The sequence below is a fragment of the Hyla sarda genome, unplaced genomic scaffold (genome assembly GCF_029499605.1).
Source record: "Hyla sarda isolate aHylSar1 unplaced genomic scaffold, aHylSar1.hap1 scaffold_1757, whole genome shotgun sequence".
Classification (NCBI taxonomy): domain Eukaryota; kingdom Metazoa; phylum Chordata; class Amphibia; order Anura; family Hylidae; genus Hyla; species Hyla sarda.
The window spans coordinates 41667-69630 of NW_026608401.1; the positions used below are offsets into that span (position 1 = coordinate 41667).

The following is a 27964-nucleotide window of genomic DNA, read 5'->3' on the forward strand; positions in this document are numbered from 1 at the left end:
GTGAGGTGTTATATTATGGGGTGCTCTCTATATACAGTGAGGTGTTATATTATGGGGGTGCTCTCTATATACAGTGAGGGGTTATATTATGGGGTGCTCTCTATATACAGTGAGGGGTTATATTATGGGGGTGCTCTCTATATACAGTGAGGGGTTATATTATGGGGTGCTCTCTATATACAGTGAGGTGTTATATTATGGGGGCGCTCTCTATATACAGTGAGGTGTTATATTATGGGGTGCTCTCTATATACAGTGAGGTGTTATATTATGGGGGCGCTCTCTATATACAGTGATGGGTTATATTATGGGGCGCTCTCTATATACAGTGAGGTGTTATATTATGGGGTTCTCTCTATATACAGTGAGGTGTTATATTATGGGGCGCTCTCTATATACAGTAATGTGTTATATTATGGGGGTGCTCTCTATATACAGTAATGTGTTATATTATGGGGCGCTCTCTATATACAGGGAGGTGTTATATTATGGGGGTGCTCTCTATATACAGTGAGGGGTTATATTATGGGGGTGCTCTCTATATACAGTGAGGTGTTATATTATGGGGTGCTCTCTATATACAGTGAGGTGTTATATTATGGGGGTGCTCTCTATATACAGTAATGTGTTATATTATGGGGGTGCTCTCTATATACAGTGAGGTGTTATATTATGGGGGTGCTCTCTATATACAGTGAGGTGTTATATTATGGGGTGCTCTCTATATACAGTGAGGTGTTAGATTATGGGGTGCTCTCTATATACAGTGAGGTGTTATATTATGGGGGTGCTCTCTATATACAGTGAGGTGTTATATTATGGGGTGCTCTCTATATACAGGGAGGTGTTATATTATGGGGGTGCTCTCTATATACAGTGAGGTGTTATATTATGGGGTGCTCTCTATATACAGTGAGGTGTTAGATTATGGGGTGCTCTCTATATACAGTGAGGTGTTATATTATGGGGGTGCTCTCTATATACAGTGAGGTGTTATATTATGGGGGTGCTCTCTATATACAGTAATGTGTTATATTATGGGGGTGCTCTCTATATACAGTGAGGTGTTATATTATGGGGGTGCTCTCTATATACAGTGAGGTGTTATATTATGGGGTGCTCTCTATATACAGTGAGGTGTTAGATTATGGGGTGCTCTCTATATACAGTGAGGTGTTATATTATGGGGGTGCTCTCTATATACAGTGAGGTGTTATATTATGGGGTGCTCTCTATATACAGGGAGGTGTTATATTATTGGGTGCTCTCTATATACAGTGAGGTGTTATATTATGGGGTGCTCTCTATATACAGTGAGGTGTTATATTATGGGGTGCTCTCTATATACAGTGAGGTGTTATATTATGGGGGTGCTCTCTATATACAGTAATGTGTTATATTATGGGGGTGCTCTCTATATACAGTGAGGTGTTATATTATGGGGCGCTCTCTATATACAATAAGGTGTTATATTATGGGGCGCTCTCTATATACAGTGATGGGTTATATTATGGGGTGCTCTCTATATACAGTGAGGGGTTATATTATGGGGCACTCTCTATGTACAGTGAGGGGTTATATTATGGGGGTGCTCTCTATATACAGTGAGGTGTTATATTATGGGGGTGCTCTCTATATACAGTGAGGTGTTATATTATGGGGGCGCTCTCTATATACAGTGATGGGTTATATTATGGGGCGCTCTCTATATACAGTGAGGTGTTATATTATGGGGTGCTCTCTATATACAGTAATGTGTTATATTATGGGGCGCTCTCTATATACAGTGAGGTGTTATATTATGGGGTGCTCTCTATATACAGTGAGGTGTTATATTATGGGGGTGCTCTCTATACACAGTGAGGTGTTATATTATGTGGTGCTCTCTATATACATTGAGGTGTTATATTATGGGGTGCTCTCTATATACAGTAAGGTGTTATATTATGGGGTGCTCTCTATATACAGTGAGGTGTTATATTATGGGGGTGCTCTCTATACACAGTGAGGTGTTATATTATGTGGTGCTCTCTATATACAGTGAGGTGTTATATTATGGGGTGCTCTCTATATACAGTAAGGTGTTATATTATGGGGTGCTCTCTATATACAGTGAGGTGTTATATTATGGGGGTGCTCTCTATATACAGTGAGGTGTTATATTATGGGGGTGCTCTCTATATACAGTGAGGTGTTATATTATGGGGTGCTCTCTATATACAGGGAGGTGTTATATTATTGGGTGCTCTCTATATACAGTGAGGTGTTATATTATGGGGTGCTCTCTATATACAGTGAGGTGTTATATTATGGGGTGCTCTCTATATACAGTGAGGGGTTATATTATGGGGGTGCTCTCTATATACAGTAATGTCTTATATTATGGGGTGCTCTCTATATACAGTGAGGGGTTATATTATGGGGTGCTCTCTATATACAGTGAGGGGTTATATTATGGGGGTGCTCTCTATATACAGTGAGGTGTTATATTATGGGGGTGTTCTCTATATACAGTGAGGTGTTATATTATGGGGTGCTCTCTATATACAGTGAGGGGTTGTATTATGGGGGTGCTCTCTATATACAGTAATGTGTTATATTATGGAGTGCTCTCTATATACAGTAAGGTGTTATATTATGGGGGTGCTCTCTATATACAGTAATGTGTTATATTATGGGGTGCTCTCTATATACAGTGAGGTGTTATATTATGGGGGTGCTCTCTATATACATTGAGGTGTTATATTATGGGGGTGCTCTCTATATACAGTGAGGGGTTATATTATGGGGTGCTCTCTATATACAGTAAGGTGTTATATTATGGGGTGCTCTCTATATACAGTGAGGTGTTATATTATGGGGTGCTCTCTATATACAGTGAGGTGTTATATTATGGGGTGCTCTCTATATACAGTGAAGGGTTATATTATGGGGGCACTATATACAGTGAGGTGTTATATTATGGGGCGCTCTCTATATACAGTGAGGGGTTATATTATGGGGGCACTATATACAGTGAGGTGTTATATTATGGGGCGCTCTCTATATACAGTAATGTGTTATATTATGGGGTGCTCTCTATATACAGTGAGGGGTTATATTATGGGGTGCTCTCTATATACAGTGAGGTGTTATATTATGGGGCGCTCTCTATATACAGTGAGGTGTTATATTATGGGGTGCTCTCTATATACAGTGAGGGGTTATATTATGGGGGTGCTCTCTATATACAGTGAGGTGTTATATTATGGGGTGCTCTCTATATACAGTGAGGTGTTATATTATGGGGTGCTCTCTATATACAGTAATGTGTTATATTATGGGGTGCTCTCTATATACAGTGAGGTGTTATATTATGGGGCGCTCTCTATATACAGTGAGGTGTTATATTATGGGGTGCTCTCTATATACAGTGAGGTGTTATATTATGGGGGTGCTCTCTATATACAGTGAGGTGTTATATTATGGGGTGCTCTCTATATACAGTGAGGTGTTATATTATGGGGGTGCTCTCTATATACAGTGAGGTGTTATATTATGGGGTGCTCTCTATATACAGTGAGGTGTTATATTATGGGGGTGCTCTCTATATACAGTGAGGTGTTATATTATGGGGTGCTCTCTATATACAGTGAGGGGTTATTTTATGGGGGTGCTCTCTATATACAGTGAGGTGTTATATTATGGGGGCGCTCTCTATATACAGTGAGGTGTTATATTATGGGGGTGCTCTCTAAATACAGTGAGGTGTTATATTATGGGGGTGCTCTCTATATACAGTGAGGTGTTATATTATGGGGTGCTCTCTATATACAGTGAGGTGTTATATTATGGGGTGCTCTCTATATACAGTGAGGGGTTATATTATGGGGTGCTCTCTATATACAGTAATGTGTTATATTATGGGGCGCTCTCTATATACAGTGAGGTGTTATATTATGGGGGTGCACTCTATATACAGTGAGGGGTTATATTATGGGGTGCTCTCTATATACAGTGAGGGGTTATATTATGGGGTGCTCTCTAAATACAGTGAGGTGTTATATTATGGGGGTGCTCTCTATATACAGTAAGGTGTTATATTATGGGGGTGCTCTCTATATACAGCGAGGTGTTATATTATGGGGTGCTCTCTATATACAGTAATGTGTTATATTATGGGGGTGCTCTCTATATACAGTAATGTGTTATATTATGGGGGTGCTCTCTATATACAGTGAGGTGTTATATTATGGGGGTGCTCTCTATATACAGTGAGGTGTTATATTATGGGGTGCTCTCTATATACAGTGAGGGGTTATATTATGGGGTGCTCTCTATATACAGTGAGGTGTTATATTATGGGGGTGCACTCTATATACAGTGAGGGGTTATATTATGGGGGTGCTCTCTATATACAGTAAGGTGTTATATTATGGGGTGCTCTCTATATACAGCGAGGTGTTATATTATGGGGTGCTCTCTATATACAGTAATGTGTTATATTATGGGGGTGCTCTCTATATACAGTAATGTGTTATATTATGGGGGTGCTCTCTATATACAGTGAGGTGTTATATTATGGGGGTGCTCTCTATATACAGTGAGGTGTTATATTATGGGGTGCTCTCTATATACAGTGAGGTGTTATATTATGGGGGTGCTCTCTATATACAGTGAGGTGTTATATTATGGGGTGCTCTCTATATACAGTGAGGGGTTATATTATGGGGTGCTCTCTATATACAGTGAGGTGTTATATTATGGGGGCACTATACACAGTGAGGTGTTATATTATGGGGTGCTCTCTATATACAGTGAGGTGTTATATTATGGGGGCACTATACACAGTGAGGTGTTATATTATGGGGTGCTCTCTATATACAGTGAGGTGTTATATTATGGGGGTGCTCTCTATATACAGTAAGGTGTTATATTATGGGGCGCTCTCTATATACAGTGAGGTGTTATATTATGGGGCGCTCTCTAAATACAGTAATGTGTTATATTATGGGGGTGCTCTCTATATACAGTGAGGGGTTATATTATGGGGTGCTCTCTATATACAGTAAGATGTTATATTATGGGGTGCTCTCTATATACAGTGAGGTGTTATATTCAGGGGCGCTCTCTATATACAGTGAGGGGTTATATTATGGGGGTGCTCCCTATATACAGTGAGGTGTTATATTATGGGGGCGCTCTCTATATACAGTGAGGTGTTATATTATGGGGGTGCACTCTATATACAGTGAGGGGTTATATTATGGGGTGCTCTCTATATACAGTGAGGTGTTATATTATGGGGTGCTCTCTATATACAGTGAGGGGTTATATTATGGGGGTGCTCTCTATATACAGTGAGGTGTTATATTATGGGGTGCTCTCTATATACAGTGAGGGGTTATATTATGGGGGTGCTCTCTATATACAGTGAGGTGTTATATTATGGGGTGCTCTCTATATACAGTGAGGTGTTATATTATGGGGTGCTCTCTATATACAGTAATGTGTTATATTATGGGGTGCTCTCTATATACAGTGAGGTGTTATATTATGGGGCGCTCTCTATATACAGTGAGGTGTTATATTATGGGGTGCTCTCTATATACAGTGAGGTGTTATATTATGGGGGTGCTCTCTATATACAGTGAGGTGTTATATTATGGGGTGCTCTCTATATACAGTGAGGTGTTATATTATGGGGGTGCTCTCTATATACAGTGAGGTGTTATATTATGGGGTGCTCTCTATATACAGTGAGGTGTTATATTATGGGGGTGCTCTCTATATACAGTGAGGTGTTATATTATGGGGTGCTCTCTATATACAGTGAGGGGTTATTTTATGGGGGTGCTCTCTATATACAGTGAGGTGTTATATTATGGGGGCGCTCTCTATATACAGTGAGGTGTTATATTATGGGGGTGCTCTCTAAATACAGTGAGGTGTTATATTATGGGGGTGCTCTCTATATACAGTGAGGTGTTATATTATGGGGTGCTCTCTATATACAGTGAGGTGTTATATTATGGGGTGCTCTCTATATACAGTGAGGGGTTATATTATGGGGGTGCTCTCTATATACAGTAATGTGTTATATTATGGGGGTGCTCTCTATATACAGTGAGGTGTTATATTATGGGGGTGCACTCTATATACAGTGAGGGGTTATATTATGGGGTGCTCTCTATATACAGTGAGGTGTTATATTATGGGGGTGCACTCTATATACAGTGAGGGGTTATATTATGGGGTGCTCTCTATATACAGTGAGGGGTTATATTATGGGGTGCTCTCTAAATACAGTGAGGTGTTATATTATGGGGGTGCTCTCTATATACAGTAAGGTGTTATATTATGGGGGTGCTCTCTATATACAGCGAGGTGTTATATTATGGGGTGCTCTCTATACAGTAATGTGTTATATTATGGGGGTGCTCTCTATATACAGTAATGTGTTATATTATGGGGGTGCTCTCTATATACAGTGAGGTGTTATATTATGGGGGTGCTCTCTATATACAGTGAGGTGTTATATTATGGGGTGCTCTCTATATACAGTGAGGGGTTATATTATGGGGTGCTCTCTATATACATTGAGGTGTTATATTATGGGGGCACTATACACAGTGAGGTGTTATATTATGGGGTGCTCTCTATATACAGTGAGGTGTTATATTATGGGGGTGCTCTCTATAAACAGTAAGGTGTTATATTATGGGGCGCTCTCTATATACAGTGAGGTGTTATATTATGGGGGCGCTCTCTATATACAGTGAGGTGTTATATTATGGGGTGCTCTCTATATACAGTGAGGGGTTATATTATGGGGGTGCTCTCTATATACAGTAAGGTGTTATATTATGGGGCGCTCTCTATATACAGTGAGGTGTTATATTATGGGGCGCTCTCTATATACAGTGAGGTGTTATATTATGGGGTGCTCTCTATATACAGTGAGGGGTTATATTATGGGGGTGCTCTCTATATACAGTGAGGTGTTATATTATGGGGTGCTCTCTATATACAGTGAGGTGTTATATTATGGGGTGCTCTCTATATACAGTAATGTGTTATATTATGGGGTGCTCTCTATATACAGTGAGGTGTTATATTATGGGGCGCTCTCTATATACAGTGAGGTGTTATATTATGGGGTGCTCTCTATATACAGTGAGGTGTTATATTATGGGGGTGCTCTCTATATACAGTGAGGTGTTATATTATGGGGTGCTCTCTATATACAGTGAGGTGTTATATTATGGGGGTGCTCTCTATATACAGTGAGGTGTTATATTATGGGGTGCTCTCTATATACAGTGAGGTGTTATATTATGGGGGTGCTCTCTATATACAGTGAGGTGTTATATTATGGGGTGCTCTCTATATACAGTGAGGGGTTATTTTATGGGGGTGCTCTCTATATACAGTGAGGTGTTATATTATGGGGGCGCTCTCTATATACAGTGAGGTGTTATATTATGGGGGTGCTCTCTAAATACAGTGAGGTGTTATATTATGGGGGTGCTCTCTATATACAGTGAGGTGTTATATTATGGGGTGCTCTCTATATACAGTGAGGTGTTATATTATGGGGTGCTCTCTATATACAGTGAGGGGTTATATTATGGGGGTGCTCTCTATATACAGTAATGTGTTATATTATGGGGGTGCTCTCTATATACAGTGAGGTGTTATATTATGGGGGTGCACTCTATATACAGTGAGGGGTTATATTATGGGGTGCTCTCTATATACAGTGAGGTGTTATATTATGGGGGTGCACTCTATATACAGTGAGGGGTTATATTATGGGGTGCTCTCTATATACAGTGAGGGGTTATATTATGGGGGCGCTCTCTATATACAGTGAGGGGTTATATTATGGGGGTGCTCTCTAAATACAGTGAGGTGTTATATTATGGGGTGCTCCCTATATACAGTAATGTGTTATATTATGGGGCGCTCTCTATATACAGTAATGTGTTATATTATGGGGGGCTCTCTATATACAGTGAGGGGTTATATTATGGGGTGCTCTCTATATACAGTAAGGTGTTATATTATGGGGGTGCTCTCTATATACAGCGAGGTGTTATATTATGGGGTGCTCTCTATATACAGTAATGTGTTATATTATGGGGGTGCTCTCTATATACAGTAATGTGTTATATTATGGGGGTGCTCTCTATATACAGTGAGGTGTTATATTATGGGGGTGCTCTCTATATACAGTGAGGTGTTATATTATGGGGTGCTCTCTATATACAGTGAGGGGTTATATTATGGGGTGCTCTCTATATACAGTGAGGTGTTATATTATGGGGGCACTATACACAGTGAGGTGTTATATTATGGGGTGCTCTCTATATACAGTGAGGTGTTATATTATGGGGGCACTATACACAGTGAGGTGTTATATTATGGGGTGCTCTCTATATACAGTGAGGGGTTATATTATGGGGTGCTCTCTATATACAGTGAGGTGTTATATTATGGGGGCACTATACACAGTGAGGTGTTATATTATGGGGTGCTCTCTATATACAGTGAGGTGTTATATTATGGGGGTGCTCTCTATATACAGTAAGGTGTTATATTATGGGGCGCTCTCTATATACAGTGAGGTGTTATATTATGGGGCGCTCTCTAAATACAGTAATGTGTTATATTATGGGGGTGCTCTCTATATACAGTGAGGGGTTATATTATGGGGTGCTCTCTATATACAGTAAGATGTTATATTATGGGGTGCTCTCTATATACAGTGAGGTGTTATATTCAGGGGCGCTCTCTATATACAGTGAGGGGTTATATTATGGGGGTGCTCCCTATATACAGTGAGGTGTTATATTATGGGGGCGCTCTCTATATACAGTGAGGTGTTATATTATGGGGGTGCACTCTATATACAGTGAGGGGTTATATTATGGGGTGCTCTCTATATACAGTGAGGTGTTATATTATGGGGGTGCACTCTATATACAGTGAGGTGTTATATTCAGGGGCGCTCTCTATATACAGTGAGGGGTTATATTATGGGGGTGCTCCCTATATACAGTGAGGTGTTATATTATGGGGGTGCACTCTATATACAGTGAGGGGTTATATTATGGGGTGCTCTCTATATACAGTGAGGTGTTATATTATGGGGGTGCACTCTATATACAGTGAGGGGTTATATTATGGGGTGCTCTCTATATACAGTGAGGGGTTATATTATGGGGGTGCACTCTATATACAGTGAGGGGTTATATTATGGGGTGCTCTCTATATACAGTGAGGTGTTATATTATGGGGTGCTCTCTATATACAGTGAGGTGTTATATTATGGGGTGCTCTCTATATACAGTAAGGTGTTATATTATGGGGTGCTCTCTATATACAGTGAGGTGTTATATTATGGGGTGCTCTCTATATACAGTAATGTGTTATATTATGGGGTGCTCTCTATATACAGTGAGGTGTTATATTATGGGGTGCTCTCTATATACAGTGAGGTGTTATATTATGGGGTGCTCTCTATATACAGTAAGGTGTTATATTATGGGGTGCTCTCTATATACAGTGAGGTGTTATATTATGGCGGCGCTCTCTATATACAGTGAGGTGTTATATTATGGGGTGCTCTCTATATACAGTGAGGTGTTATATTATGGGGTGCTCTCTATATACAGTAAGGTGTTATATTATGGGGTGCTCTCTATATACAGTGAGGTGTTATATTATGGCGGCGCTCTCTATATACAGTGAGGTGTTATATTATGGGGGCGCTCTCTATATACAGTGAGGGGTTATATTATGGGGTGCTCTCTATATACAGTGAGGGGTTATATTATGGGGTGCTTACTATATACAGTGAGGGGTTATATTATGGGGTGCTCTCTATATACAGTGAGGGGTTATATTATGGGGTGCTCTCTATATACAGTGAGGGGTTATATTATGGGGTGCTCTCTATATACAGTAATGTGTTATATTATGGGGGTGCTCTCTATATACAGGGAGGTGTTATATTATGGGGCGCTCTCTATATACAGTAATGTGTTATATTATGGGGTGCTCTCTATATACAGTGAGGGGTTATATTATGGGGTGCTCTCTATATACAGTGAGGGGTTATATTATGGGGGTGCACTCTATATACAGTGAGGTCTTATATTATGGGGGTGCACTCTATATACAGTGAGGGGTTATATTATGGGGTGCTCTCTATATACAGTGAGGTGTTATATTATGGGGGTGCACTCTATATACAGTGAGGTCTTATATTATGGGGTGCTCTCTATATACAGTGAGGTGTTATATTATGGGGCGCTCTCTATATACAGTAATGTGTTATATTATGGGGGTGCTCTCTATATACAGTGAGGTGTTATATTGTGGGGTGCTCTCTATATACAGTGAGGTGTTATATTATGGGGTGCTCTCTATATACAGTGAGGTGTTATATTATGGGGTGCTCTCTATATACATTGAGGTGTTATATTATGGGGGTGCTCTCTATATACAGTAAGGTGTTATATTATGGGGTGCTCTCTATATACAGGGAGGTGTTATATTATGGGGTGCTCTCTATATACAGTGAGGTGTTATATTATGGGGTGCTCTCTATATACAGTGAGGGGTTATATTATGGGGGTGCTCTCTATATACAGTGAGGGGTTATATTATGGGGTGCTCTCTATATACAGTGAGGGGTTATATTATGGGGGTGCTCTCTATATACAGTGAGGTGTTATATTATGGGGCGCTCTCTATATACAGTGAGGGGTTATATTATGGGGGTGCTCTCTATATACAGTAATGTGTTATATTATGGCGGCGCTCTCTATATACAGTGAGGTGTTATATTATGGGGCGCTCTCTATATACAGTGAGGTGTTATATTATGGGGGTGCTCTCTATATACAGTGAGGTGTTATATTATGGGGTGCTCTCTATATACAGTGAGGGGTTATATTATGGGGGTGCTCTCTATATACTGTGAGGTGTTATATTATGGGGTGCTCTCTATATACAGTGAGGTGTTATATTATGGGGGCGCTCTCTATATACAGTAAGGTGTTATATTATGGGGTGCTCTCTATATACAGTGAGGGGTTATATTATGGGGGTGCTCTCTATATACAGTGAGGTGTTATATTATGGGGGTGCTCTCTATATACAGTGAGGTGTTATATTATGGGGGTGCTCTCTATATACAGTGAGGTGTTATATTATGGGGTGCTCTCTATATACAGTAAAGTGTTATATTATGGGGGCGCTCTCTATATACAGTGAGGTGTTATATTATGGGGCGCTCTCTATATACAGTAATGTGTTATATTATGGGGGTGCTCTCTATATACAGTGAGGTGTTATATTATGGGGCGCTCTCTATATACAGTGAGGTGTTATATTATGGGGTGCTCTCTATATACAGTAATGTGTTATATTATGGGGGTGCTCTCTATATACAGTAATGTGTTATATTATGGGGGTGCTCTCTATATACAGTAATGTGTTATATTATGGGGTGCTCTCTATATACAGTGAGGTGTTATATTATGGGGTGCTCTCTATATACAGTGAGGTGTTATATTATGGGGCGCTCTCTATATACAGTGAGGTGTTATATTATGGGGCGCTCTCTATATACAGTAATGTGTTATATTATGGGGGCGCTCTCTATATACAGTAATGTGTTATATTATGGGGTGCTCTCTATATACAGTGAGGTGTTATATTATGGGGTGCTCTCTATATACAGTGAGGTGTTATATTATGGGGCGCTCTCTATATACAGTGAGGTGTTATATTATGGGGTGCTCTCTATATACAGTGAGGGGTTATATTATGGGGGTGCTCTCTATATACAGTAAGGTGTTATATTATGGGGTGCTCTCTATATACAGTGAGGTGTAATATTATGGGGTGCTCTCTATATACAGTGAGGTGTTATATTATGGGGTGCTCTCTATATACAGTGAGGGGTTATATTATGGGGCGCTCTCTATATACAGTGAGGTGTTATATTATGGGGTGCTCTCTATATACAGTGAGGTGTTATATTATGGGGTGCTCTCTATATACAGTGAGGTGTTATATTATGGGGTGCTCTCTATATACAGTGAGGTGTTATATTATGGGGGCACTATATACAGTGAGGGGTTATATTATGGGGCGCTCTCTATACACAGTGAGGTGTTATATTATGGGGTGCTCTCTATATACAGTGAGGTGTTATATTATGGTTTGCTCTCTATATACAGTGAGGGGTTATATTATGGGGTGCTCTCTATATACAGTGAGGTGTTATATTATGGGGGCGCTTTCTATATACAGTGAGGTGTTATATTATGGGGCGCTCTCTATATACAGTGAGGTGTTATATTATGGGGTGATCTCTATATACAGTGAGGGGTTATATTATGGGGCGCTCTCTATATACAGGGAGGTGTTATATTATGGGGTGCTCTCTATATACAGTAATGTGTTATATTATGGGGGTGCTCTCTATATACAGTGAGGTGTTATATTATGGGGGTGCTCTCTATACACAGTGAGGTGTTATATTATGGGGTGCTCTCTATATACAGTAAGGTGTTATATTATGGGGGCGCTCTCTATATACAGTAAGGTGTTATATTATGGGGTGCTCTCTATATACAGTGAGGTGTTATATTATGGGGCGCTCTCTATATACAGTGAGGTGTTATATTATGGGGTTCTCTCTATATACAGTGAGGTGTTATATTATGGGGTGCTCTCTATATACAGTGAGGTGTTATATTATGGGGTGCTCTCTATATACAGTAATGTGTTATATTATGGGGCGCTCTCTATATACAGTGAGGTGGTATATTATGGGGTGCTCTCTATATACAGTGAGGTGTTATATTATGGGGGTGCTCTCTATATACAGTGAGGTGTTATATTATGGGGTGCTCTCTATATACAGTGAGGTGTTATATTATGGGGGCGCTCTCTATATACAGTGAGGGGTTATATTATGGGGGCGCTCTCTATATACAGTGAGGTGTTATATTATGGGGTGCTCTCTATATACAGTAAGGTGTTATATTATGGGGGCGCTCTCTATATACAGTGAGGGGTTATATTTTGGGGGCGCTCTCTATATACAGTGAGGTGTTATATTATGGGGTGCTCTCTATATACAGTGAGGGGTTATATTATGGGGTGCTCTCTATATAAAGTGAGGTGTTATATTATGGGGTGCTCTCTATATACAGTGAGGGGTTATATTATGGGGGTGCACTCTATATACAGTGAGGTGTTATATTATGGGGCGCTCTCTATATACAGTGAGGTGTTATATTATGGGGTGCTCTCTATATACAGTAATGTGTTATATTATGGGGCGCTCTCTATATACAGTAATGTGTTATATTATGGGGGTGCTCTCTATATACAGTGAGGTGTTATATTATGGGGTGCTCTCTATATACAGTGAGGTGTTATATTATGGGGCGCTCTCTATAAACAGTGAGGTGTTATATTATGGGGGTGCTCTCTATATACAGTGAGGTGTTATATTATGGGGGTGCTCTCTATATACAGTAATGTATTATATTATGGGGGTGCTCTCTATATACAGTGAGGTGTTATATTATGGGGGTGCTCTCTATATACAGTGAGGTGTTATATTATGGGGTGCTCTCTATATACAGTGAGGTGTTTTATTATGGGGTGCTCTCTATATACAGTGAGGTGTTATATTATGGGGCGCTCTCTATATACAGTAATGTGTTATATTATGGGGTGCTCTCTTTACACAGTGAGGTGTTATATTATGGGGCGCTCTCTATATACAGTAAGGTGTTATATTATGGGGCGCTCTCTATATACAGTAAGGTGTTATATTATGGGGGTGCTCTCTATATACAGTGAGGTGTTATATTATGGGGTGCTCTCTATATACAGTGAGGGGTTATATTATGGGGTGCTCTCTATATACAGTAATGTGTTATATTATGGGGGTGCTCTCTATATACAGTAATGTGTTATATTATGGGGGTGCTCTCTATATACAGTGAGGTGTTATATTATGGGGTGCTCTCTATATACAGTGAGGGGTTATATTATGGGGTGCTCTCTATATACAGTAAGGTGTTATATTATGGGGGTGCTCTCTATATACAGTAATGTGTTATATTATGGGGTGCTCTCTATATACAGTGAGGTGTTATATTATGGGGCGCTCTCTATATACAGTGAGGTGTTATATTATGGGGTGCTCTCTATATACAGTAATGTGTTATATTATGGGGGTGCTCTCTATATACAGTAATGTGTTATATTATGGGGGTGCTCTCTATATACAGTGAGGTGTTATATTATGGGGGTGCTCTCTATATACAGTGAGGTGTTATATTATGGGGGTGCTCTCTATATACAGTGAGGTGTTATATTATGGGGGTGCTCTCTATATACAGTAAGATGTTATATTATGGGGGTGCTCTCTATATACAGTGAGGTGTTATATTATGGGGTGCTCTCTATATACAGTGAGGTGTTATATTATGGGGTGCTCTCTATATACAGTGAGGTGTTATATTATGGGGTGCTCTCTATATACAGTGAGGTGTTATATTATGGGGCGCTCTCTATATACAGTGAGGTGTTATATTATGGGGGCGCTCTCTATATACAGTGAGGTGTTATATTATGGGGGCGCTCTCTATATACAGTAAGGTGTTATATTATGGCGGCGCTCTCTATATACAGTGAGGTGTTATATTATGGGGTGCTCTCTATATACAGTGAGGTGTTATATTATGGGGTGCTCTCTATATACAGTAAGGTGTTATATTATGGGGCGCTCTCTATATACAGTGAGGGGTTATATTATGGGGCGCTCTCTATATACAGTGAGGTGTTATATTATGGGGCGCTCTCTATATACAGTGAGGTGTTATATTATGGGGGCGCTCTCTATATACAGTAAGGTGTTATATTATGGCGGCGCTCTCTATATACAGTGAGGTGTTATATTATGGGGTGCTCTCTATATACAGTGAGGGGTTATATTATGGGGCGCTCTCTATATACAGTGAGGTGTTATATTATGGGGGTGCTCTCTATATACAGTGAGGGGTTATATTATGGGGCGCTCTCTATATACAGTAAGGTGTTATATTATGGGGCGCTCTCTATATACAGTGAGGGTTTTTATTATTGGGCGCTCTCTATATACAGTGAGGGGTTATATTATGGGGCGCTCTCTATATACAGTGAGGTGTTATATTATGGGGGTGCTCTCTATATACAGTGAGGGGTTATATTATGGGGGTGCTCTCTATATACAGTGAGGTGTTATATTATGGGGGTGCTCTCTATATACAGTGAGGGGTTATATTATGGGGCGCTCTCTATATACAGTGAGGTGTTATATTATGGGGGTGCTCTCTATATACAGTGAGGTGTTATATTATGGGGTGCTCTCTATATACAGTGAGGTGTTATATTATGGGGTGCTCTCTATATACAGTGAGGTGTTATATTATGGGGTGCTCTCTATATACAGTGAGGTGTTATATTATGGGGCGCTCTCTATATACAGTGAGGTGTTATATTATAGGGGTGCTCTCTATATACAGTGAGGGGTTATATTATGGGGTGCTCTCTATATACAGTGAGGTGTTATATTATGGGGTGCTCTCTATACACAGTGAGGTGTTATATTATGGGGTGCTCTCTATATACAGTGAGGTGTTATATTATGGGGGTGCTCTCTATATACAGTGAGGGGTTATATTATGGGGTGCTCTCTATATACAGTGAGGGGTTATATTATGGGGGTGCTCTCTATATACAGTGAGGGGTTATATTATGGGGTGCTCTCTATATACAGTGAGGTGTTATATTATGGGGGCGCTCTCTATATACAGTGAGGTGTTATATTATGGGGTGCTCTCTATATACAGTGAGGTGTTATATTATGGAGGCGCTCTCTATATACAGTAATGTGTTATATTATGGGGTGCTCTCTATACACAGTGAGGTGTTATATTATGGGGTGCTCTCTATATACAGTGAGGTGTTATATTATGGAGGCGCTCTCTATATACAGTAATGTGTTATATTATGGGGTGCTCTCTATACACAGTGAGGTGTTATATTATGTGTTGCTCTCTATATACAGTGAGGTGTTATATTATGGGGTGCTCTCTATATACAGTGAGGTGTTATATTATGGGGTGCTCTCTATATACAATGAGGTGTTATATTATGGGGTGCTCTCTATATACAGTGAGGTGTTATATTATGGGGTGCTCTCTATATACAGTGAGGTGTTATATTATGGGGCGCTCTCTATATACAGTGAGGGGTTATATTATGGGGTGCTCTCTTTATACAGTGAGGGGTTATATTATGGGGGTGCTCTCTATATACAGTGAGGGGTTATATTATGAGGGTGCTCTCTATATACAGTGAGGGGTTATATTATGGGGGTGCTCTCTATATACAGTGAAGGGTTATATTATGGGGTGCTCTCTATATACAGTGAGGTGTTATATTATGGGGTGCTCTCTATATACAGTGAGGTGTTATATTATGGGGTGCTCTCTATATACAGTGAGGTGTTATATTATGGGGGTGCTCTCTATATACAGTGAGGTGTTATATTATGGGGCGCTCTCTATATACAGTGAGGGGTTATATTATGGGGTGCTCTCTTTATACAGTGAGGGGTTATATTATGGGGGCGCTCCCTATATACAGTAAGGTGTTATATTATGGGGGCGCTCTCTATATACAGTAAGGTGTTATATTATGGGGGTGCTCTCTATATACAGTGAGGTGTTATATTATGGGGTGCTCTCTATATACAGTAAGGTGTTATATTATGGGGCGCTCTCTATATACAGTAATGTGTTATATTATGGGGGCGCTCTCTATATACAGTGAGGTGTTATATTATGGGGTGCTCTCTATATACAGTAAGGTGTTATATTATGGGGGTGCTCTCTATATACAGTGAGGTGTTATATTATGGGGTGCTCTCTAAATACAGTGAGGTGTTATATTATGGGGGTGCTCTCTATATACAGTGAGGTGTTATATTATGGGGGTGCTCTCTATATACAGTGAGGTGTTATATTATGGGGTGCTCTCTATATACAGTGAGGTGTTATATTATTGGGTGCTCTCTATATTCAGTGAGGTGTTATATTATGGGGTGCTCTCTATATACAGTGAGGTGTTATATTATGGGCTGCTCTCTATATAAAGTGAGGTGTTATATTATGGGGTGCTCTCTATATACAGTGAGGTGTTATATTATGGGGAGCTCTCTATATACAGTGAGGTGTTATATTATGGGGCGCTCTCTATATACAGTAATGTGTTATATTATGGGGGCGCTCTCTATATACAGTGAGGTGTTATATTATGGGGTGATCTCTATATACAGTGAGGGGTTATATTATGGGGTGCTCTCTATATACAGTGAGGTGTTATATTATGGGGGTGCTCTCTATATACAGTGAGGTTTTATATTATGGGGGTGCTCTCTATATACAGTGAGGGGTTATATTATGGGGGCACTATATACAGTGAGGTGTTATATTATGGGGGTGCTCTCTATATACAGTGAGGGGTTATATTATGGGGGCACTATATACAGTGAGGTGTTATATTATGGGGCGCTCTCTATATACAGTGAGGTGTTATTTTATGGGGTGCTCTCTATATACAGTGAGGTGTTATATTATGGGGTGCTCTCTATATACAGTGAGGTGTTATATTATGGGGTTCTCTCTATATACAGTGAGGTGTTATATTATGGGGTGCTCTCTATATACAGTGAGGTGTTATATTATGGGGGTGCTCTCTATATACAGTGAGGTGTTATATTATGGGGGTGCTCTCTATATACAGTGAGGTTTTATATTATGGGGGTGCTCTCTATATACAGTGAGGGGTTATATTATGGGGGCATTATATACAGTGAGGTGTTATATTATGGGGGTGCTCTCTATATACAGTGAGGGGTTATATTATGGGGGCACTATATACAGTGAGGTGTTATTTTATGGGGTGCTCTCTATATACAGTGAGGTGTTATATTATGGGGTGCTCTCTATATACAGTGAGGTGTTATATTATGGGGTGCTCTCTATATACAGTGAGGTGTTATATTATGGGGTTCTCTCTATATACAGTGAGGTGTTATATTATGGGGCGCTCTCTATATACAGTGAGGTGTTATATTATGGGGACGCTCTCTATATACAGTAATGTGTTATATTATGGGGGGCTCTCTATATACAGTGAGGTGTTATATTATGGGGTGCTCTCTATATACAGTGAGGTGTTATATTATGGGGGGCTCTCTATATACAGTAAGGTGTTATATTATGGGGACGCTCTCTATATACAGTAAGGTGTTATATTATGGGGACGCTCTCTATATACAGTAATGTGTTATATTATGGGGTGCTCTCTATATACAGTAATGTGTTATATTATGGGGGGCTCTATATACAGTGAGGTGTTATATTATGGGGCGCTCTCTATATACAGTGAGGTGTTATATTATGGGGTGCTCTCTATATACAGTGAGGTGTTATATTATGGGGGCGCTCTCTATATACAGTAAGGTGTTATATTATGGGGCGCTCTCTATATACAGTAAGGTGTTATATTATGGGGCGCTCTCTATATACAGTGAGGTGTCTTGTCCTCCCCTTAGACTCGGACAGCGGGATCACACATGGTCACATGGGATACGTCTTCTCTAAGACCTATAACCCCTCGGAGGAGACGTACGGCTGCCTCTCCGCCCATATACCGTCCCTGGAGCTGATGGCGCTGTACGTTGCGGCTGCCATGCACGACTACGACCATCCGGGAAGAACCAACGCCTTCCTAGTGGCGACCAACGCTCCTCAGGTAAGAACATACGAGAGTCAGGAGATTCATCCGGGGTTATACTTTATTCCCTCAGGGAGGATTGGACAGAGCCCCTCTAAGACTGTACAGTGGGCACCACACTAGGACCGGCACTGCCCCTCTAAGACTGTACAGTGGGCACCACACTAGGACCGGCACTGCCCCTCTAAGTCTATACAGTGGGCACCACACTAGGACCGGCACTGCCCATCTAAGACTGTACAGTGGGCACCACACTAGGACCGGCACTGCCCCTCTAAAACTATACAGAGGGCACCACATTAGGACCGGCACTGCCCCTCTAAGACTGTACAGTGGGCACCACACTAGGACCGGCACTGCCCCTCTAAGACTATACAGTGGGCACCACACTAGGACCGGCACTGCCCCTCTAAGACTGTACAGTGGGCACCACACTAGGACCGGCACTGCCCCTCTAAGACTGTACAGTGGGCACCACACTAGGACCGGCACTGCCCCTCTAAGACTATACAGTGGGCACCACACTAGGACCGGCACTGCCCCTCTAAGACTGTACAGTGGGCACCACACTAGGACCGGCACTGCCCATCTAAGACTGTACAGAGGGCACCACACTAGGACCGGCACTGCCCCTCTAAGACTGTACAGTGGGCACCACACTAGGACCGGCACTGCCCCTCTAAGACTATACAGTGGGCACCACACTAGGACCGGCACTGCCCCTCTAAGACTATACAGAGGGCACCACACTAGGACCGGCACTGCCCCTCTAAGACTATACAGTGGGCACCACACTAGGACCGGCACTGCCCCTCTAAGACTATACAGTGGGCACCACACTAGGACCGGCACTGCCCCTCTAAGACTATACAGAGGGCACCACACTAGGACCGGCACTGCCCCTCTAAGACTATACAGTGGGCACCACACTAGGACCGGCACTGCCCCTCTAAGACTATACAGTGGGCACCACACTACGACCGGCACTGCCCCTCTAAGACTATACAGTGGGCACCACACTAGGACCGGCACTGCCCCTCTAAGACTGTACAGTGGGCACCACACTAGGACCGGCACTGCCCATCTAAGACTGTACAGAGGGCACCACACTAGGACCGGCACTGCCCCTCTAAGACTGTACAGTGGGCACCACACTAGGACCGGCACTGCCCCTCTAAGACTATACAGTGGGCACCACACTAGGACCGGCACTGCCCCTCTAAGACTATACAGAGGGCACCACACTAGGACCGGCACTGCCCCTCTAAGACTATACAGTGGGCACCACACTAGGACCGGCACTGCCCCTCTAAGACTATACAGTGGGCACCACACTAGGACCGGCACTGCCCCTCTAAGACTATACAGAGGGCACCACACTAGGACCGGCACTGCCCCTCTAAGACTATACAGTGGGCACCACACTAGGACCGGCACTGCCCCTCTAAGACTATACAGTGGGCACCACACTACGACCGGCACTGCCCCTCTAAGACTATACAGTGGGCACCACACTAGGACCGGCACTGCCCCTCTAAGACTATACAGTGGGCACCACACTAGGACCGGCACTGCCTCTCTAAGACTATACAGTGGGCACCACACTAGGACCGGCACTGCCCCTCTAAGACTGTACAGAGGGCACCACACTAGGACCGGCACTGCCCCTCTAAGACTATACAGTGGGCACCACACTAGGACCGGCACTGCCCCTCTAAGAGTGTACAGTGGGCACCACACTAGGACCGGCACTGCCCCTCTAAGACTATACAGTGGGCACCACACTAGGACCGGCACTGCCCCTCTAAGACTATACAGTGGGCACCACACTAGGACCGGCACTGCCCCTCTAAGACTATACAGTGGGCACCACACTAGGACCGGCACTGCCCCTCTAAGACTATACGGTGGACACCACACTAGGACCGGCACTGCCCCTCTAAGACTATACAGAGGGCACCACACTAGGACCGGCACTGCCCCTCTAAGACTGTACAGTGGGCACCACACTAAAACCGGCACTGCCCCTCTAAGACTGTACAGAGGGCACCACACTAGGACCGGCACTGCCCCTCTAAGACTGTACAGTGGGCACCATACTAGGACCGGCACTGCCCCTCTAAGACTATACAGTGGGCACCACACTAGAACCGGCACTGCCCCTCTAAGACTGTACAGAGGGCACCACACTAGGACCGGCACTGCCCCTCTAAGACTATACAGAGGGCACCACACTAGGACCGGCACTGCCCCTCTAAGACTATACAGAGGGCACCACACTAGGACCGGCACTGCCCCTCTAAGACTATACAGTGGGCACCACACTAGGACCGGCACTGCCCCTCTAAGACTATACAGTGGGCACCACACTAGGAACGGCACTGCCCCTCTAAGACTATACAGTGGGCACCACACTAGGACCGGTACTGCCCCTCTAAGACTGTACAGTGGGCACCACACTAGGACCGGCACTGCCCCTCTAAGACTGTACAGTGGGCACCACACTAGGACCGGCACTGCCCCTCTAAGACTATATAGTGGGCACCACACTAGGACCGGCACAGCCCCTCTAAGACTGTACAGTGGGCACCACACTAGGACCGGCACTGCCCCTCTAAGACTATACAGAGGGCACCACACTAGGACCGGCACTGCCCCTCTAAGACTGTACAGTGGGCACCACACTAGGACCGGCACTGCCCCTCTAAGACTATATAGTGGGCACCACACTAGGACCGGCACTGCCCCTCTAAGACTATACGGTGGACACCACACTAGGACCGGCACTGCCCCTCTAAGACTATACAGTGGACACCACACTAGGACCGGCACTGCCCCTCTAAGACTGTACAGTGGGCACCACACTAGGACCGGCACTGCCCCTCTAAGACTGTACAGAGGGCACCACACTAGGACCGGCACTGCCCCTCTAAGACTATACAGTGGGCACCACACTAGGACCGGCACTGCCCCTCTAAGACTATATAGTGGGCACCACACTAGGACCGGCACTGCCCCTCTAAGTCTACACAGTGGGCACCACACTAGGACCGGCACTGCCCCTCTAAGACTATACAGAGGGCACCACACTAGGACCGGCACTGCCCCTCTAAGACTGTACAGTGGGCACCACACTAGGACCGGCACTGCCCCTCTAAGACTATACAGTGGGCACCACACTAGGACCGGCACTGCCCCTCTAAGACTATATAGTGGGCACCACACTAGGACCGGCACTGCCCCTCTAAGACTATACAGTGGGCACCACACTAGGACCGGCACTGCCCCTCTAAGACTATACAGTGGGCACCACATTAGGACCGGCACTGCCCCTCTAAGACTATACAGTGGGCACCACACTAGGAACGGCACTGCCCCTCTAAGACTATACAGTGGGCACCACACTAGGAACGGCACTGCCCCTCTAAGGCTATACAGAGGGCACCACACTAGGACCGGCACTGCCCCTCTAAGACTATATAGTGGGCACCACACTAGGACCGGCACTGCCCCTCTAAGACTGTACAGTGGGCACCAGACTAGGACCGGCACTGCCCCTCTAAGACTGTACAGAGGGCACCACACTAGGACCGGCACTGCCCCTCTAAGACTATACAGTGGGCACCACACTAGGAACGGCACTGCCCCTCTAAGACTATACAGAGGGCACCACACTAGGACCGGCACTGCCCCTATAAGACTATTCAGTGGGCACCACACTAGGACCGGCACTGCCCCTCTAAGACTATACAGAGGGCACCACACTAGGACCGGCACTGCCCCTCTAAAACTATACAATGGGCACCACACTAGGACCGGCACTGCCGCTATAAGACTATACAGTGGGCACCACACTAGGACCGGCACTGCCCCTCTAAGACTATACAGTGGGCACCACACTAGGACCGGCACTGCCCCTCTAAGACTATACAGTGGGCACCACACTAGGACCGGCACAGCCCCTCTAAGACTATATAGTGGGCACCACACTAGGACCGGCACTGCCCCTCTAAGACTGTACAGAGGGCACCACACTAGGACCGGCACTGCCCCTCTAAGACTATACAGTGGACACCACACTAGGACCGGCACTGCCCCTCTAAGACTGTACAGAGGGCACCACACTAGGACCGGCACTGCCCCTCTAAGACTATACAGTGGGCACCACACTAGGACCGGCACTGCCCCTCTAAGACTATACAGTGGACACCACACTAGGACCGGCACTGCCCCTCTAAGACTGTACAGTGGGCACCACACTAGGACCGGCACTGCCCCTCTAAGACTATACAGAGGGCACCACACTAGGACCGGCACTGCCCCTCTAAGAGTGTACAGTGGGCACCACACTAGGACCGGCACTGCCCCTCTAAGACTATACAGAGGGCACCACACTAGGACCGACACTGCCCCTCTAAGACTGTACAGTTAACACCACACTAGGACCGGCACTGCCCCTCTAAGACTATACAGAGGGCACCACACTAGGACCGGCACTGCTCCTCTAAGACTATACAGTGGGCACCACACTAGGACCGGCACTGCCCCTCTAAAACTATACAGTGGGCACCACACTAGGACCGGCACTGCCCCTCTAAGACTATACAGAGGGCACCACACTAGGACCGGCACTGCCCCTATAAGACTATACAGTGGGCACCACACTAGGACCGGCACTGCCCCTCTAAGACTATACAGTGGGCACCACACTAGGACCGGCACTGCCCCTCTAAGACTATACAGTGGGCACCACACTAGGACCGGCACTGCCCCTCTAAAACTATACAGAGGGCACCACTCTAGGACCGGCACTGCCCCTCTAAGACTATACAGAGGGCACCACACTAGGAACGGCACTGCCCCTCTAAGACTGTACAGTGGGCACCACACTAGGACCGGCACTGCCCCTCTAAGACTATACAGTGGGCACCACACTAGGACCGGCACTGCCCCTCTAAGACTATACAGTGGGCACCACACTAGGACCGGCACTGCCCCTCTAAGACGGTACAGTGGGCACCACACTAGGACCGGCACTGCCCATCTAAGACTGTACAGAGGGCACCACACTAGGACCGGCACTGCCCCTCTAAGACTATACAGTGGGCACCACACTAGGACCGGCACTGCCCCTCTAAGACTATACAGTGGGCACCACACTAGGACCGGCACTGCCCCTCTAAGACTATACAGAGGGCACCACACTAGGACCGGCACAGCCCCTCTAAGACTATACAGTGGCACCACACTAGGACCGGCACTGCCCCTCTAAGACTATACAGAGGGCACCACACTAGGACCGGCACTGCCCCTCTAAGACTATACAGTGGGCACCACACTAGGACCGGCACTGCCCCTCTAAGACTATACAGAGGGCACCACACTAGGACCGGCACTGCCCCTCTAAGACTATACAGAGGGCACCACACTAGGACCGGCACTGCCCCTCTAAGACTATACATAGGGCACCACACTAGGACCGGCACTGCCCCTCTAAGAGTGTACAGTGGGCACCACACTAGGACCGGCACTGCCCCTCTAAGACTATACAGAGGGCACCACACTAGGACCGACACTGCCCCTCTAAGACTGTACAGTTAACACCACACTAGGACCGGCACTGCCCCTCTAAGACTATACAGAGGGCACCACACTAGGACCGGCACTGCTCCTCTAAGACTATACAGTGGGCACCACACTAGGACCGGCACTGCCCCTCTAAAACTATACAGTGGGCACCACACTAGGACCGGCACTGCCCCTCTAAGACTATACAGAGGGCACCACACTAGGACCGGCACTGCCCCTATAAGACTATACAGTGGGCACCACACTAGGACCGGCACTGCCCCTCTAAGACTATACAGTGGGCACCACACTAGGACCGGCACTGCCCCTCTAAGACTATACAGTGGGCACCACACTAGGACCGGCACTGCCCCTCTAAAACTATACAGAGGGCACCACTCTAGGACCGGCACTGCCCCTCTAAGACTATACAGAGGGCACCACACTAGGAACGGCACTGCCCCTCTAAGACTGTACAGTGGGCACCACACTAGGACCGGCACTGCCCCTCTAAGACTATACAGTGGGCACCACACTAGGACCGGCACTGCCCCTCTAAGACTATACAGTGGGCACCACACTAGGACCGGCACTGCCCCTCTAAGACGGTACAGTGGGCACCACACTAGGACCGGCACTGCCCATCTAAGACTGTACAGAGGGCACCACACTAGGACCGGCACTGCCCCTCTAAGACTATACAGTGGGCACCACACTAGGACCGGCACTGCCCCTCTAAGACTATACAGTGGGCACCACACTAGGACCGGCACTGCCCCTCTAAGACTATACAGAGGGCACCACACTAGGACCGGCACAGCCCCTCTAAGACTATACAGTGGCACCACACTAGGACCGGCACTGCCCCTCTAAGACTATACAGAGGGCACCACACTAGGACCGGCACTGCCCCTCTAAGACTATACAGTGGGCACCACACTAGGACCGGCACTGCCCCTCTAAGACTATACAGAGGGCACCACACTAGGACCGGCACTGCCCCTCTAAGACTATACAGAGGGCACCACACTAGGACCGGCACTGCCCCTCTAAGACTATACATAGGGCACCACACTAGGACCGGCACTGCCCCTCTAAGACTATTCAGAGGGCACCACACTAGGACCGGCACTGCCCCTCTAAGACTATACAGAGGGCACCACACTAGGACCGACACTGCCCCTCTAAGACTATACAGAGGGCACCACACTAGGACCGGCACTGCCCCTCTAAGACTGTACAGTGGGCACCACACTAGGACCGGCACTGCCCCTCTAAGACTATACAGAGGGCACCACACTAGGACCGGCACTGCCCCTCTAAGACTGTACAGTGGGCACCACACTAGGACCGGCACTGCCCCTCTAAGACTATACAGAGGGCACCACACTAGGACCGGCACTGCCCCTTTAAGACTGTACAGTGGGCACCACACTAGGACCGGCACTGCCCCTCTAAGACTATACAGTGGGCACCACACTAGGACCGGCACTGCCCCTCTAAGACTATACAGTGGGCACCACACTAGGACTGGCACTGCCCCTCTAAGACTATACAGAGGGCACCACACTAGGACCGGCACTGCCCCTCTAAGACTATACATAGGGCACCACACTAGGACCGGCACTGCCCCTCTAAGACTATTCAGAGGGCACCACACTAGGACCGGCACTGCCCCTCTAAGACTATACAGAGGGCACCACACTAGGACCGACACTGCCCCTCTAAGACTATACAGAGGGCACCACACTAGGACCGGCACTGCCCCTCTAAGACTGTACAGTGGGCACCACACTAGGACCGGCACTGCCCCTCTAAGACTATACAGAGGGCACCACACTAGGACCGGCACTGCCCCTCTAAGACTGTACAGTGGGCACCACACTAGGACCGGCACTGCCCCTCTAAGACTATACAGAGGGCACCACACTAGGACCGGCACTGCCCCTTTAAGACTGTACAGTGGGCACCACACTAGGACCGGCACTGCCCCTCTAAGACTATACAGTGGGCACCACACTAGGACCGGCACTGCCCCTCTAAGACTATACAGTGGGCACCACACTAGGACTGGCACTGCCCCTCTAAGACTATACAGAGGGCACCACACTAGGACCAGCACTGCCCCTCTAAGACTATACAGTGGGCACCACACTAGGACCGGCACTGCCCCTCTAAGACTATACAGAGGGCACCACACTAGGACCGGCACTGCCCCTCTAAGACTATACAGTGGGCACCACACTAGGACCGGCACTGCCCCTCTAAGACTATACAGTGGGCACCACACTAGGACCGGCACTGCCCCTCTAAGACTATACAGAGGGCACCACACTAGGACCGGCACTGCCCCTCTAAGACTATACAGTGGGCACCACACTAGGACCGGCACTGCCCCTCTAAGACTATACAGTGGGCACCATACTAGGACCGGCACTGCCCCTCTAAGACTATACAGAGGTCACCACACTAGGACCGGCACTGCCCCTCTAAGACTATACAGTGGGCACCACACTAGGACCGGCACTGCCCCTCTAAGACTATTCAGAGGGCACCACACTAGGACCGGCACTGCCCCTATAAGACTATACAGTGGGCACCACACTAGGACCGGCACTGCCCCTCTAAGACTATACAGTGGGCACCACACTAGGACCGGCACTGCTGCTATCACCTCGGAGGATTTCCCTTGTAGGGTCGGAGTGAGGCTGCTGTACATCTGTAGTGTGAATTAAGAATATATTGTGTATTATATGTGGGAGGAGCTATAGAGTATAACACGGGAGGAGCTATAGAGAATAACATGGGAGGAGCTATAGAGAATAACATGGGAGAAGCTATAGAGAATAACATGGGAGGAGCTATAGAGAATAACATGGGAGGAGCTGTAGTGTATATTGTTATAACAATATACACTATAACTCCTCCCATATATGAGAGGAGCTATATTGTATATTGTCATATGGGAGGAGCTATAGTGTATAATGTTATATGGGAGGAGCTATAGTGTATAATGTTATATGGGAGGAGCTATAGTGTATAATGTTATATGGGAGGAGCTATAGTGTATATTGTTATATGGGAGGAGCTATAGTGTATATTGTTATATGGGAGGAGTTATAGTGTTTAATGTTATATGGGAGGAGCTATAGTGTATAATGTTATATGGGAGGAGCTATAGTGTATATGTTATATGGAGGAGCTACAGTGTATATTGTTATATGGGAGGAGCTACAGTGTATATTGTTATATGGGAGGAGCTACAGTGTATGATTGTTATATGGAGGAGCTATAGTGTATAATGTTATATGGGAGAGCTATAGTGTATATTGTTATATGGGAGGAGCTATAGTGTATAATGTTATATGGGAGGAGCTATAGTGTATATTGTTATATGGGAGGAGCTATAGTGTATATTGTTATATGGGAGGAGTTATAGTGTATAATGTTATATGGGAGGAGCTATAGTGTATATTGTTATATGGGAGGAGTTATAGTGTATAATGTTATATGGGAGGAGTTATAGTGTATA

General features: G+C 45.1%; 1 protein-coding gene across 1 annotated transcript in view; it reads left to right on the top strand.

Moving 5' to 3' along the window:
* Positions 1-18882, top strand: part of LOC130313382 (cGMP-inhibited 3',5'-cyclic phosphodiesterase 3A-like) — a gene marked incomplete at both ends in the record, with an annotated part of 57970 nt that extends 39088 nt beyond the window's left edge. Inside the window, one exon of the mRNA XM_056552642.1 lies at positions 18683-18882. Coding sequence (XP_056408617.1) covers positions 18683-18882 — 200 coding nt within the window. The remainder of the gene's footprint in view (positions 1-18682) is intronic.
* Positions 18883-27964: the final 9082 nt, after the last annotated feature.